This window comes from Mus caroli, unplaced genomic scaffold (genome assembly GCF_978045245.1).
Source record: "Mus caroli unplaced genomic scaffold, Mus_caroli_1 scaffold_8, whole genome shotgun sequence".
NCBI classification, from domain to species: Eukaryota; Metazoa; Chordata; class Mammalia; order Rodentia; family Muridae; genus Mus; species Mus caroli.
The window spans coordinates 3,306,442-3,321,845 of NW_028227263.1; the positions used below are offsets into that span (position 1 = coordinate 3,306,442).

The following is a 15,404-nucleotide window of genomic DNA, read 5'->3' on the forward strand; positions in this document are numbered from 1 at the left end:
GCTAGAGCATGTGGCAAATCATAGTCAGCTGCTGTGGACAATCTGAAGCAGCCCCATAGCCCACATCTGGGATTAAAACACATTCCCATAATATTTCTGCATTTTCCCCCAAAGAAACCAAAATTATCACTACAGGACTTACCTGGCTCTAAAGGTCAAGTAGGGTAGAGAACGGGACTCATCTCAGGGTGGTGGCAGAGGTTTGGAAGCAATCTCTCCAGAGAAATCAAATCCTATATAGAAGACGTCAAAGCTCCTGCTAGGGAGGCAGAGATCGGCTCCAGGCCCATTCTCGGCCCCTGAGCACTGGTCTCTAAATGTAAGGTACTTCCTGGGAATAGAAGCAAGCATCTTGAAGTGAAGGTATCTTTATGAAAGGATTGGGCTCCCCAGCCCCTGCGGATCAGAAGGTGAGCCAGTCTTGACCAACGAAGAAAGACGAGGTTATCTGGGACAATTTCCAAAACTGTCCTGAAGGGTTAGGGAGCAAAAACTTGCTCGTTCTTCTGCTAACCTGTGTCCCAGGCCACAGAGAAGGATGCTGTAAGGGCAGGCTTGTTGCTAAAGCTCAGGCAGATGTGAGCTCCCTCCAGCCTTTCCAAGCAGAACAAGGCTTGTCTGGCGTTTAGCTTCTGCCAATGTACATCTTCACTCCCCAGAAGAACCCTGTGGTGGAGGTGATCGCAGAAAGGGGAAGATTTGAGACAGAAAACTTGGGAGACTTTCCCTAAGTAGAAGAGTGTTAAGGACACTGCAGGTGTGACCTAGAGACATGCCCCTACATATTTGCGGACACCAAACTGGAAACTAGAGCACCAGCCGAGGGAAGTGCTGGCAGCCAAAGCTGAAGTTCCTCTTACCCTTTTCTCACCAGGAATCACACCGAGGTATGGGGTCAGTGGCACCATTGGCATCTGTGGAGGAAGCCAGACTCAAGCTGATGCAATTAGTAGGCATGACTATAAATAGCCAAAGAGAGCTTTAAATAGAAGGGGTGGAGTGAGTCCCCAAAAGGCTGGTGAGGGGTAGATCGGATCTGAGTGCCTGACTCCAGAGGAGGCAACAAAACCAGTTCTGGGTCCTCAGTCTGCTACTGCCCCTCAGCCCAACCAGTCTGTACCCAGAATGTTTCTGGGAAGAGGGTAATGTCAGAGACTCTGCCCATTCATTCTAGGGTGGTAACTCACCTCACCATACTGGAGCTAGGGAGGGTCAGGGAGATGGGAACCTATGTCCTTCAAATCATGTTTTCCACAGCAGCTCCTGGCCTTGGGCTCCAGATTCTTTCCTGGCAGCACCCCCCACCCCCACCCCAAGACTAAAGAACGAAGTAGTAAGGAGATAGACTACCTACCTTTCTGTCCTTTTCTAGTCAGGTCATTGAATTTGACTCCTCCTACACATCATAGACACACCCAGAAAGTCCCAGATGGATTGACACTCCACTTGCCCTGAGTCTGGCGATGGTCACTTGTGAGGAGAGAAAGCTGGGGCTGGTAAGACATAAGTCACCCCCCCCCCCATCCTGAATCACAGGATTTTGGTTGGTTGGACGAAGTGGGAAGAGGAGGGGACGATTGGGCTCCACCCTTCCTTTGGCCCCTACGCCCCTCCCCAGCTTCTGCATCCTGGTATGGACAGTGCTAGGGTCAGGTGAGCGCTGCTGTACTAGTGGGAGTGGGCAACATCTTGATGAACATCGGGGGTAATTGACTGGTGCACAGCAGAGAGCACAGCGAGTACTCTGGGGCTAGAATTCTAGTCTGGGTAAGGCGAGTGCCTCCCATTCTCTGCAGCGCCCTCCTTTTAAGCGCTGCAGGGGAGCTTCACCAGCAGCGCAGAGACAGAGGAGCAATAGTGCCGTGGGCATCTGCTCACTCTGAGATCTGTACCCAACGCAGCTCGAAATCTTTACACTGGGTGGTCAAATGGTTGCCTGAGTCTCTCCTGGCACAACCGGGGTGAATAGGATTGTGTTGTGCACCGAGTGAGACCTGTCACTCACCTCTGGGCTCCAACCTGGGGCGGAAGCTGAGAAGGTTGAGAGCAGCCCACTAGTGCCACCTGCTGCCCGCGTCTGAGCGGACAAGGGCAGTCCGTGAATGATAACCATTCTACTCTGTGCTTCCCATTGATCTGGTTCTCCTCAAGCTGAAAGAAGGACTTGACCCAGACTGGGGTCTCCAGCTCCCCCCCCGCCTTCCCACCTTCCTTCTGAGGCCCTCCCCTTGGCCTGTCTGCAGCTATAACTGTGCTGGCATCTTGCACCTGCACCTGGCGTCCCTCTGAAAGGTCAGCCACACCCATGGTTTCAACTGTCAATTGACCCGATTGTTTCTTCCACCAGATTTTTTTCCTGTACTTTCAGACCTGGAAATGCCAGGCTCACCTGGATGGTTTTACCACCATCCCTCTATTTGCCCAGCCACTCCTCCTACTCTATCTACAATACCTCCCAGAGGCATCTGTCTTTTTGGCCTGCCTCCAGCCTGTGCATGCACCAGGCTGGCACTCCTACCAAGCTGCTGCCAGGTTCAAGGCTTCATTTAAACCCCTCTATGTTGAGTGAACAAACATTCAAGTCTTGGGGTGGGAGTCAGTTCTAGCCATCATATCCGGTAGGGCCTGCCTGGTATTAGAGTTTCTCTTTAAGGTACTATGTGTTTCCCGGGGCTTCTGTAACAATCCTCAGGAAAAGGGTGGTTTAAGCAATGGGAGTTTCTTTCTGAATTCTGGCTAGAAGATGAAAATCAATTGTTGCTAAGTGGATGAAGGAGTGGGTTTCTTCTCAGTGATGAACGAGAAAACCCAGCCTGGGCCTCATCCTTAGCTGCAATGGGCTCCTAGAACCCTTTATTAGATCACCAATCATTTTGGATCAGATCAGCATCCCCACATATTTCAAAATGACCTCATCTAAGTTATATGGATAAGGACACACGTTCACTAATATAACATTCAAAGATCCAGGGTATTAGACTCAAATACAAATCTAGGGGGTTACAATCCAACAATAAGCATCAGAGGTTGGCAGCACACACATTCTGGGGCTATGGTCATGAAAGCCACTTGGACCTCTTGAACTGCTGCTAGCCCTGATGGAAGCCGTAGGCAGGAAGGTGGTTGACTAGGGAAAGCCACTAGTGATCATGAGTCCCAGTGGATTCCCGTCCTCTCCGTTCCAGAGAATGTCTGTAAATGCAGGCCTCTTGGGCCCAACCCAGAACTTCAGGATGAGACCTAAGGGAAAAGGCTCAGGGACGTGTCCCCAGGGATTCCCCAGAGAGACCTCATGTCTGATGGTATTCATCCATTGGTTGGGAGGAACAAGAGTGAGCTCCAGTTGGTCAGCACAGAGAAGGGCAGCAGAGTCTTCTGGCTTCCTCCAAGCCTTCTTCCTGCTCTCGTGTTAGTGAGTCACCTCCCAGAAGTGGTTTGAACACCAGAGAGTCAGGCTTGCTGAAGCACAAGTTATGCCTGGCTCAACACTACTTGAAAACCCATAATTGAAATGCTGAGTGTGGCCCTTGCCCATCCACCCTCGTGACAGTTGATCTTTGTTGTCAGTTTGATTGCATCTAGAGTTAACTAAGAGACATGCCCCTGGGAAAGTCAGTGAGGGTATTCCCTGGAAGTATTAACTAAGGTAGGGAGAGCCTATCCTAAAGTAGATGGAATCTCTAGCAGTAGCCCAAATATAAAGATGGAGGAGAGGAATACAGTGTTGCTTTTCCTGCCTGTCTTTGCTTCTTGCTAAAAAGTACATGTATTATGTTGTTGTTGTTGTTGCTGCTGCTGCTGCTGCCGCCACCACCACCACCATTCTTTGCAGATATCAGAGCCCAGTTTCGTTGCCCTTCTAACGATGGTTGAAAGCTCTCCAGGAATCCTTCAGGCCTTCAGCCCTGTGGACTGAGAATCTACAGGGGTCTTAGTCTGGCCACTATTGGACTACTGAGTCTGGATTATATAAGCTAATCAAATAAATCCCCCTTGTAATACATATTTATTCCATCAGTTCTAATGAATAGAGCCTCTAAGCCTCCTTGTTGTATGAAGACAGAGGCAGAGGTTGAGCTATGTGTGTGCAGCAGAAGAACACCAGGAGACATGGAGCTGGGAAGAGGCCACAGGGTCCTTCCCTGAGACCTGTAGCTCATTGATCTCATGCTTCTGGCCTCCAAGAATCCACTTCTATTGTTTGAAGTCAGCAAGTTTGTGGTCATTGCTAGGACATCCCTAAGAAAACCCATAACCCCCTACAAGTCACTTCTAGGTCTCTCCGACACAGCATAAGCTCAGAAGTGACAGCCTCTGAAGTTGAACTGTAGCGAGCCTCTGGGAACAGAGCACCTGATGTGTGTCATGCTTTTCAGGGGCCTACTTCCTCTTCTGATGACTTCAGGCCTAAGTTAAATGGGCAGGATGCCTTTCAGGAAGCAGTGAGATCCTGACTAGCATGCTGTCTCATTTGGACTTTGACTGGCAGGAACTGTAATGAGCCTGATAAAAGTTCCCTGCAGATGCCAGGCAAGCCCAAGGTGAATAGGACCGGGTACACTCCAGGATGCAGGCCTCTGCTTCTGAGACCCTAGGCAGCACAACACACACAGTGTGGAGCCTGGGAACAACCTCCCACTGTGTCACCGTGGCTAGCCATCTTCGCTGCACCTACCTGGAGTACAGTGCCAGACTGCCTAGAGGCTGCTTGTGATGCACTCACCAAGCTCTTGGTGAGTTCCTGGAAATGATCCACACTCGTGAGCATCCCCTACCCAGAGCTCTGGCTACCCCAGGAGCAGAGGACCATGCCGGGTGAGCCACAAAAGGGGCTTCTGTGCTCTCTAAACACATTTTAGCCTTTCTCTGCCACTGGGTGGAGAACTTGCTACCACCTCAACAGACCTCTTGGGCCTGAAGAGGGGAGCTCCCCTGGAAAGCAGAATGGCTTAAGAAGATGAGAGCACGGTTAGGGAGCATAGCTCCCTGCCTGAGTGGCCTTAGATAAGTCTCTGTTCCCTGAGAATGCAATGGAGATACAGAATGAGCTGCAAAGGGTGGGTGGGTTGGGGGAACACATCTGAGGGGCAGGGCTTGGGTGGGGGGAGGTCAGACTACTGAAGCCCACAGAGGTCTGACTCTCCACAACTCTTCCCCCAAAACAAATCCCTAGACTTATAGGAGGTGAAGTAAATATTGTCCTTCATGGATGGTGAGGAGAGAGGGGCCCTCTCTCCTGTCCAGCAGGCACTAGAAGCTGTGGGTGACCTCTGGCTTCACTTAGGACAGTCCTAAGTGCAGAGCCCGTTCCTGAGGTGAGAGGGAGCCATTGTTCCCAGTCTCCAAAGGCACTAGAGTTTGTGTCACAAGGCTCACCCTATGCTGAGCCCCCATCCATGAGGTGGCAGCAAGGAAGAGTGGAGATACTTGCCACCCCACACTGGCTGTGCTTTTGGCTGGGGGAGAGGCAGGGCAGCAAAAGAACTCTAGGGAAAGCAAGAGTAGTCAGACCCAAGTTGTGAGAGGAGAGGGCCGAGCAAACTCATGTGTCTCCAAAGCAGTCTGACTCGGGTGAAGGTATCATTATCCTCTGAAAACTTGGCCAGTTGGTAGGTATTGTCCTGAAGGCCTCAGCCCTCTAATTCATAAGGGGACAGCTTCTGGGGTAGGGGTGAGGGTCCCATAGGTTCTGACTTGAGGGCTGCCTAGTCTGGGGTGGAGACCAGCCTCCTAGATAGCTGAAGGAATCTACACCCTCACTTCATGACCCAGAAATCCCTCAAAACTGGGCAGAAAGGAGGGACATGATAAAAAAATGGGATCTAGGACCTGTGTCTTATTCCCCAAAGCTTCTGTCACAATGTGCCACCAACCAAGTGGTTCAGAAGGGCAGGCATGTGTTGTCTTAGCTCTGAAGGCTTGAAGTCCTGTCTTCAGTAGCCTCAGGACTGACTCCTCCCTAGGGCTGTGAGGAGCACCTGCACTGGGCTCCTCTATGCCTTTTGGATGGCTGTGTTATCGTAGCCTTTCCTCCTCGGTGAGAATCTGTTTGAATTTCCCCTTTATGTAAGGACATGATCTACCGAATCAGGCTCCTCCACAGTGACCTCACCTTCAGCGATGATACCTCCAATGCCTGTTTTGCATATGGTCCTGTGCTGAGGTACTGGGGGGTCAGGGGCTTACAATGTCTTCTTTTTACCCCCTCTGGTGGCATACATCAATCTTCAACAACCAGCATTCTCTGACCCTTGTAAGCAGTGGTTTTATTATCCAGTGTGCCCATTACTTTCTGACATGTATATCTCCTCTTTTTTTTTTTAGTCAATTAGTAAGTAACCTTGCCAGCCAACTGTTCTTCTAAGGAAGGCTTATGTGTATTTTCCCATTTATGTTTCCAAGCACCTTATAAATGCCTAGAGCATGGTTGGCCCTCTGCACTTGTTAATGGATGGATGGGCAGATGCAAAGGAGGTGGGGCTACATGGGAAGCTCTCTGATTTCTACTTTCTTGGTAAAATAGTATAGTAAAACTAAAACTTCGGGGCTGGAGAGATGGCTCAGTGGTTAAGAGCACCAACTGCTCTTCCGAAGGTCCTGAGTTCAAATCCCAGCAACCACATGGTGGCTCACAACCATCCGTAATGAGATCTGACGCCCTCTTCTGGTGCATCTGAAGACAGCTACAGTGTACTTAGATATAATAATAAATAAATCTTTAAAAAAAAAAACCCCAAAAACTAAAACTTCGTCTCCAGAGAAACCCAGAGGTTGTTGCCACTCTCTCAATTCGAACAGATATGGAGAAGGGGCTTCTAGAATTGCAATTTTATTCCCGCGTTCCATCCCTGCACAGGACAAGGAGTGTCACTAATAAACTGGATTGTCATACATTGGAAGACATAAATGATTCCAGTTGCAGCTATTTCTCCAGAAGTGGGGACCACACTGGTACATCAATAGTTATTAACCCAGCAATCCATCAATGTATCAATGAGCTTTAAGTCACTATAATAAAATATATTGAGCTCATGCTAACTTTGTAGAGTAAAGAGGCTTGTTTGGACCTTCTCCCCCTCCCCCCCCCCCCCGATCCCCCCGCAAAAAAGCCGGACAGTAGTGGTGCATGCTTTTAATCTCAGCACTTGGGAGACAGAGGCAGGCAGATTTCTGAGTTTGAGGCCAGCCTGGTCTACAAAGTGAGTTCCAGTACAGCCAGGGCTACACAGAGAAATCCTGTCTTGAAGAACAAAACAAAACAAAACAAAACAAAAAAAAAGGAGGCATTTAGCTCAGTTTTGTGCAAACAACATGGTGCAGGCTCTGGTATGGGCCCTTCTCTTGGCTATAGCACTTCACAGTATATAGCAATGGTGGGAACATGTGTAGGGACTAGTGATTGAGTCCCAAACCCAATGGCAGAGATCCCAGGGAAGGGCCAGCTCTGCTTCTTTTATAACAATTACCTTTGAACAACCACAAAATTACCTTAATGCTTTTCAGAGTAGGGCCAAAGGACCACCCCACTTCACCAAATGGCTCGTGAAGGTTCTGACACCTCCCCTACCATCCTGGGAACTACATTTCTAACATTTCCACATCACCCCAATAAACAGAGGATGCCAGAAAATAACATGTTGTCTCTTGGAAGGATGAACCTATCTCTATGATCTTGCCTTAAAAAGTAAACCAGTTCAAATTCGGTTCCCCTCAAGTTAACTCCACACAGACGTGTCCCAGCATGTTCAAGGTGTCACAGCATTCTACTACATAGACAGTGTTCCATGGGTAGACCCCGGAGCTGAAGTGCTAGTGAAAGGCTAGATACCAAAATAATGTACTAGTCACTGTTCTATTGCTGTGAAGAAACACCATGACCAAGGCAACTCATAAAAAAAGAAAACATTTAATTGGGAACTTGTTGCAGTATTAAATTTAGTTTATAACTAAACTAGCTATAAGTTTATAAGTTTAGTTCATTATCATCCTGGCAGAGTATGGAGGCATGCAGGCAGATGCTGGAGCAGTGGCTGAGAGCTATATCCTGATCTGTAGGCAGAGAAAAGGAGCCTGGGACTGGCATGGGCTTTTGAAACATTGAAGTCCACCACCAATGACATACCTACTTCAATACGGTCATACCTATTCCAACAAGGCCACATTTCCTAATTCTTCTAATCTGTTCAAAGAGTTCTTCTCTGATGACTAAATATTCAAATATATGAGCCTATTAAGGGCCATTATTATCCAAACCACCACATACCCAAGAAAGTTTAATAACTCAGACATTGGTGACATTTGAAGGCTCTGTGGTCTGGGAATGCCAAGACATCAGCTCTAACCAGGTGAGGTGGCTCATGGCCATAAAGCCTAAGGCAGGAGGGTTGCTGAGATGTTGTGGTCAGCTTAGGCTATGAAATGAATTTCAGGTCAGCCTGGCTACAGAGTGAGACCCTGTCTTAAGCACACAGTGTTTTTTTGGACGTGATAGAGTCATTGTAATTATGAATGTTTGGCACTCGAACAAGCCAGTGAACATTCCAGTATGGACAGGAGAGGGGTTCATGAGGTTCCATTCCTCACTGAGGAGCAACTTTCAATTGATAACTTCTGGAGAAGGAAGAATCATTTTTCTTTGAGAGTGTGGCTGCTGGTAGATTGCTCATGCTCCAGTGGATGGGCACACACTTGCATGTACCCAACACTCAAGTGTTTTGTTTTGTTTTTTTACAGAAGAAAACATGAGGGCTGGAGAGATGGCTCGGTGGTTAAGAGCACTGACTGCTTTTTCAGAGGCCCTGAGTTCAATTCCCAGCAACCACATGAGCCATCTGTAATGGGATATGATGCCCTCTTTCTGGTGTGTCTGAAGACAGCAACAGTGTACTCAAATAAAATAAAATAAATAAATCTTTAAAGAAGAAAAAGAAGGAGAAGAAGACATGAAGGTGAGAGGGAGAAGTATTGGAGACCTCTAAGGGATGGGGATGGGGATTTTTAGTTGAATATGAAGATAAAATTTAGGTGTAAGAAATTATCAAAGAATAAAACATTATTTTAAAGAAAAACCACACATGCATTCACATTCACAAAGAGCAAGCAAGCAAAATCATTACTCCTATAGAGAAATATAAGCCATCTTTATTAATCTCAGCTACTTGGAAGGCTGAAGCAAGAAGAGACAAAAAGTTCAAAGCTGGCATAGCTTACAGAATGGGTTCAAAGCCAGCCTTACCAACTCATTGAAGTTCTGTCTGAAAGTAAAGACATCTGGGGATACAGGGGTAGAGTATTTGCCTAGTATGAACAAGACTTTGGGCTCCGTTTCTAGTACTGCAAACAAGAGTATTGGTTGTGAAACATTCCATCACTAGGACACAGGGCTCCCAATCAGAAGGTTTGTAAAGTCCTGGGGTATCACACAGCATATGATCTGAAACTGCCCCCTCTGAACTAGGCATTTGGGTTGGCCTTTAGTGCAGTATCATCCAGGGAATGAAGGCCAAGGTTGAAACCAGGCAAGCTATACCAGCCAGTGGACCACAGTCCCAGTATGTTCAGTCATACCTCACTCTCCCCTATTTTTCACCTACACAGTGACTTCATGAAGAATTACTTATGCCCTGTTTTGTAGACATTTATAAGATGTTTATGTGATCTATGTTGTAGTAACAGGTGAAATCCATATATGATGGTGGTCCTGTAAGAGTTTAATGGAGCTGAAAACTCCTACTGATGTTACAACATCTTAAGTAATCCATCACTTCTGTTTGTGGTGGTGCTGGTACAGATGATCTGTTTAGATACCTAGAACCCAGTGTTGCAGTTACCTACAGTGCAGTAACACACTATACAGATTTGTAACTCAGGAATAACAACCTACACCATGTAGCCTATGTGCAAAAGGCCATAGCATCTAGGTCTGTGCATGTTGACTTTAGAACACTTGTGCGACAAAACGGCCTAACCAGGAAGTTCTCAGAATATATGTCCATCATGAGGCAACACATGACCATATTATTATTCTCATTACAATGAAAAGGAAATAGGCCACGAATGTCAGTGCATGCCTTTAATCCCAACACTCAGGAGGCAGAGAGAGGCAGATCTCTCTGAGTTCAAGGTCAACCTCATCTACAAAGCAAGTTCCAGGACAGCCAGAGCCATTACACAGAGAAACACTGTCTCAAAAAACAAAAGCAAAAAAGAAAGAAAAGAAAGGAAGAGGGCTGGAGAGATGCCCAGAGGTTAACAGTGCTTGCTGCTCTTCTACAAGACTGGAGTTCAAGTCCCAGTACTCACACCGAGTAGGTCACAAATACTTGTAACTTTAGCTCCAGGAATTTGATGATCTCTTCTGGCTTCTGCAGGCAGCAAACACACATGGTACATATATACACCTACATTCATACCCACATACACACTCACACACACCTTTTTTTTTTTAATACATATAAGAAAAGAGATAGAGGCACAGGCCATTAAACAGCTCGTCCAACTGTCCCACATTAGAAACTGGAAGAGACTAGCACAACTCATGACACCCAATCTAGGGCAACAGCTGATGGCAGATGGTGGCAGTCAAAAGCAGACTAGCTCACCAACGACTGATGCTCCTCGGAAGCAGGGGACAAGGCCACACTGCAAGGTAGTCAGCTGACGGCTGGCTAAAGCAAAGTGATTATGATGTGGGGAAGTCATCCAGTATGACTGGGCATCCATAGGAATAGAAACAGAGGAGAGCACAGGCCTGATTTTTCTCCTCCTGATATGGTCTTGACTTGGTGACTTTCCCCTCTCCAGATCTTTCATTATTCAGCTTCATCTCAGGTATTTTTTGGTGATAAAACTGCAACCCCACCCACTCCCAGTGTCTGACTGTTCATGCTATAAAGAAGGAATGAACTGGACATTTCCCAGCATCCTGGAATGGTTCTTTGGGGAAGGTGAACCCCATTTCAAGTATATGACAGCTGTATTACAGCAGGCAGCTGGCCTGAGGTGTTATCTGTCTGGTGCCTGCTATTCATGACACTCTATTGAAGACACTAGTGAGTTAGGTTGTTGTGATCCTTCTGCTCAACTGTGTGCTTCTGCAAGCATCTCTCCCGTGAAGAGAATGGAGAGTCGGCCTTTTAAAAGTATTCAATGAGTTCCTAGTACTGGTCAGGCTCTGGAAAGAGCGGACAATAGGAAAGATACCCTGGATCACGAAGAGACTTACTCACTGGAGAGAAATATCCTGGATAATAGAGGCTCACCCAGGAGCCAGAGGGTACAGCACATAGAGGAAGGGAACAGATGGGGATTGAAGGGGACAATCATGTCCACTGGGGCGGGCAGCTGGGATGCAAATGAACAGCCAGCAAAGCGAAGGGACACAGAAGAGGCAAGTGTGGTCAGAACAGTTCTGGCAGAGGCACTAGGTGTGGCAAAAAGATGATAACAGTGTGAAGATGGACATCAGGAGGGATGTAAGCAGCAAGGGGTGAGGCACTGCAGAGGAAAGGAACACATCCTGCAGGGCAGAGGAACTCCAATGTTCCAGCCTGGGGGGTCTGGGTACTCCCAGGTCTGGGATACTGGGATCAGGGATACTCAGGTCCCAGGAACTTCAGACTCCTACGGGTCTGTGCATTCCACAGATTCAGGCACGCTGGTGGTAAGGTTCACTCCTGGGGTCAGAGCACTCTATGGAGTCCTAGCACTAGAGGTGTGCAACACCGGAGTCACTCTAGAGACACCGGGGGTGTGATACTCCAGGATCCAGGGCACTGCATTATTACAGGCAGTTTGCGAGTCCGAGGCACTCTGGAGTTCCGGGAGTCTGGGTTTCTGGGGCCCTCTGAAGTTATTCTCACTCTGGTGATCCAGAAACTCTGGACGGTCTTCAGATACAGGATGCTCCTGGGTCTCGAAGCCCCGAGGTTGGCGATGGGGAAAGGTCCTGAAACTCCAGAACAGGTACTCGGGACATCGCCGCAGGGGCCGCTGGGACTACGCGTCCCAGCAAGCCGTGCGCGCGTCACTTCCGGCAGCGGGCGGGAGCCATCGAGTGTTTACTTCCGGCCGCCGGCGGGGCTGAGGCCGAGCGAGGCGCGGGCTCCGCGCAGCCATGGACTGGCTCATGGGGTGAGTGGCGGCGGACGGCGTAGCGCGGCGCTGCGCGGGGCGGCGGCGAACGTAGGGAGCGTAGGGCGGCGGGCGGCGGGTTCCAGGAGGGGCCGGGGCACGGGAGGACCGCCAGCCGCTGCGGGGTGCTGGGAGGCCGGGCAGGCGGCCGGCCAGCCGGCCGGCGGGAGAGAGGCCCGGTCCCCGAGGCGCTGTCCCGAGAGGCCGCGGTCCCTCGCCGCGAATCGACGGGCCGCGAGTCGGGCACCTGGCACTGTCGGTCGTCGGTCTTCGCGGGGCCTGCGAAAGTTCTTCCGCCCAAGTGACTTTCTTCCAATTTACTTTTGAGGAGAGTGAGAGGCGGGCGCTCCTAGCCGCGCGCGCTCTCCCGGCGGCTCGGTTCTCGACCCTGTGGCGGTGCCCGCGGCCCTGCTGTGGGGTCCGTATAATCCTGCTGGACCACAGAGAGAGCCGGCCTTCGGATTCGGCAGTGCGAGGGCTGCGCGGGACTCTGGAGATAGAAGCGGGGAAGGTGGAGGAAAGTGTAGTGGTGGCACTGTCAGGACGTCTGAGGCTGTTTGACCTCCCAGTGCTGCAACCTAGGGAGACGGCGGACTAAGGGAGCAGCCCCAGGGATAATCAAGAGACTAAGGGAGGCCGGGAGCCACATAGTGCCACTCAGGACGTTAAGTGTGGGTGACACGGGGGACTAGGCGGAGGCCCATCTTGTTTCTTCAAGAGGAAGCCCTGTCACTGGTTCCTATCTGCTTCCTAGCTATGTGGTCCTCTCTAGACTTGTTTTAATGGGTCGTCTGTCAGATGGAAGCTGTGAAATCTGCAGTGCAGGTTTACTGAAGGGTTAACTGAGGTAAGGGCCAGCACATGTTTTGCATATGGTAAGCTTGGCAGATGTTATGTCCTGGCCATTTACAAGGTCTCTGAAGCCCAGGGGTTTTAAGCATAGGACACATATTTGTAACCAGCCTATTCCAGATCATTCTTCCTATGTGCACTTGTGGAGAGGGCCAGCACTTGACTATAGCTTGATCTAGGTATGGTTTCACTGCAAGCGAACTGGATCTGTCAGCTTGGTGATTGAGGAAGCTGACCACTGCTGTATGTGTAATTTTTCCAGGCTCATACCCATCCAACGGCAGGTGCTTTTTGCTTGGAGGCTGACCAGAAGGCGGTCTTTAAGCTACTCATCCCTCTTTCATAGCATTACTATAAAAGTAGGAAGAATGGAAGTTGCAGAGTGAGCCTTCAGAGACACACACACCCCCAAACCCCCATCTATTCCACTTTGTCTTCTGATCCCTGGTGAGAGCTGACAACTTTGTCAGTAGGGGGTGAAGCCATTTTTTTGCTTCTGAGTACCCACTGTCTGCTCAGGGCTGAAACTCTCTCTGTAATTAACCATTTAAGTAGTTTTTCTGTCTGGAAGAATAGGACAAATGTATCATCTTTTATTGTGTCTTGGTCTTTTTCTTAATTCAGACCATCCAATATCAAGGAGGGGTTTGGAATGTTTCAAGGTTTGTTTGTTTGCTTGCTTGCTTATGTTAAAGTAAAGGTTTTGTTAATTACTTCATGTTGGGTGAACCCAAGTATGGGTGCAAGAGTAGAGGTCTCTTGCCAACAGGGAGGTCTACAGAAGTGGAAAGCTACATCTTTCTCTTAGTTGGGTGAGGATCACGCTGGGACTTTGAGCATCTCACAGCCTTATCTTTTGTGTTCCAGCTGCTCAGGAGGAAGGGAGGCCCTGCAGGGAAGCATGCTTTGGATAACCAGAGCAGAATTTGGCACGTTGGGACTTGATGGTAAACCTGCTGGGACTTTTCTGGAGAATGTTGTAGGTGTGGCTCTTAGCCACCTCTTGTCCTGTAGGTTTCCTCTGCTTGGAGAAGCGTTAAGCTTGTTAAGCAGTATATATAGTCAGGCTCCCTTCATTCTTTATTAGAAAGGGTTACAGTTTTTGTGTAGTGGGTGTTTGTTCTGTTCTGGACAACCAAGTGCAGGGTAACACCCAGGGGAAGCTGCTCAGGATTTGGAAGAGAGAACCCCAACATGCTATGGGATACTTTTGGCAACACTTGAATCTTTTCTGAGGTAAGCATTTAACAGGAGGTCTGAGTGTTTGAATTTTATCTAGCAGAAAGCACAGTCCAGAAGCCCCTTGGAGTCAAAAGAATATATTTTCTCCTCTTCCCACTGATGATAGTGAGTTGTCCCTCCTGCCTGGCCACCTTAACTGAACCTCTGCCCTGTCCAGTAGTCTCTCTCCAGCCTGCTACTGAGGCTCCCTTTCCGGGTGTACCTGACTCTTATGGAGCCTTTAGATCTCTTCAGTGCAGGTAGAAAGAGATGAAACCTGGTGTAGGCCATTTGATACAGTGTATATTTGAAGGTCTACTCTTGCTCATCTAACAGATAAAGCTAAATGGCCTCAGACCTTCCAGCCTGTCTGGGGCAGCCTTTAGCAGTCCTGTACTCTGAGCAGTTGAGTGTAGGTGTTTGCAAGGTTGGCATAGGGGTGAAAGGTTTTATCTTCTGGGAAAGTATTTCTGGTGACTGACACCTGACTGGGCTTGTAAGAGTCTGTAGGTTTTGTTTGAACAGCCTCATGTGGTATCATTTACATACCACTAAGTTTGCTTGTTTTAAGTATATGATTAGGTAATTTTTAATAAAATTATAGACTTGTTTCTTTGACCATGATTTAATTTACTTTAAAGTGTATGTGTGTGTTCCTATGGGTGGAACCCAGGGCCTTAAGTATGTTAGGCAAGCCCCTTACCATCATCTTCTCAGCTCAATGGGACATTAACATTACTCTTTGGAGAGCCCTCTGGTTGCACCTCAATGAGAGGCAGCACCAATCTGTTCCATTCCATTATTCTGTGTTAATGGAGTCATGAGATCTGGTGGGGGATGGATTCAGTGATAGGTGTCAGCAATGATGTCCGTTTGTTACTCCCCTGGACATTGTGAGGAGGCCTGCATATTCTCTTTCTCCCTTTACCTTTGGGTAGAGGTGGTTGTGGAAAATTTGCAGGCATGACTGATAATGCTGTAACCCAATCTTTTAAAACTGAATTGTACTACTTCCCAGCCAAGGATTCTGAGCCCACCTATGCCGAGGCCAAGGCTTCTGAAGACTCCAAGGTCAGTGCTTTGAGGGCTAAGGCTGGCAGAGGAGGACAGGACAAGCACAGTGGAAGGATCAAAGATCTGAGGAAGGGAGGGAGGGAGGGAGGGAGGGAGGGAGGGAGGGAGGGAGGGAGGGAGGGAGG

At 48.7% G+C, this 15,404-nt stretch overlaps 1 protein-coding gene across 2 annotated transcripts in view; it reads left to right on the forward strand.

Moving 5' to 3' along the window:
* The first annotated feature begins 12,052 nt into the window (after positions 1 to 12,052).
* Mob2 (MOB kinase activator 2) overlaps positions 12,053 to 15,404 on the forward strand; it is a 48,730-nt gene continuing 45,378 nt past the window's right edge. The window contains exon 1 of one of the 2 annotated variants that reach the window (XM_021167434.3): positions 12,053 to 12,132. In XM_021167434.3, coding sequence (XP_021023093.1) covers positions 12,116 to 12,132 — 17 coding nt within the window. In that variant the 5' untranslated portion in view covers positions 12,053 to 12,115. Of the gene's footprint in view, positions 12,133 to 12,254; positions 12,980 to 15,404 lie in introns of those variants that run through there. The other variant, XM_021167435.3, reaches the window with a different exon arrangement.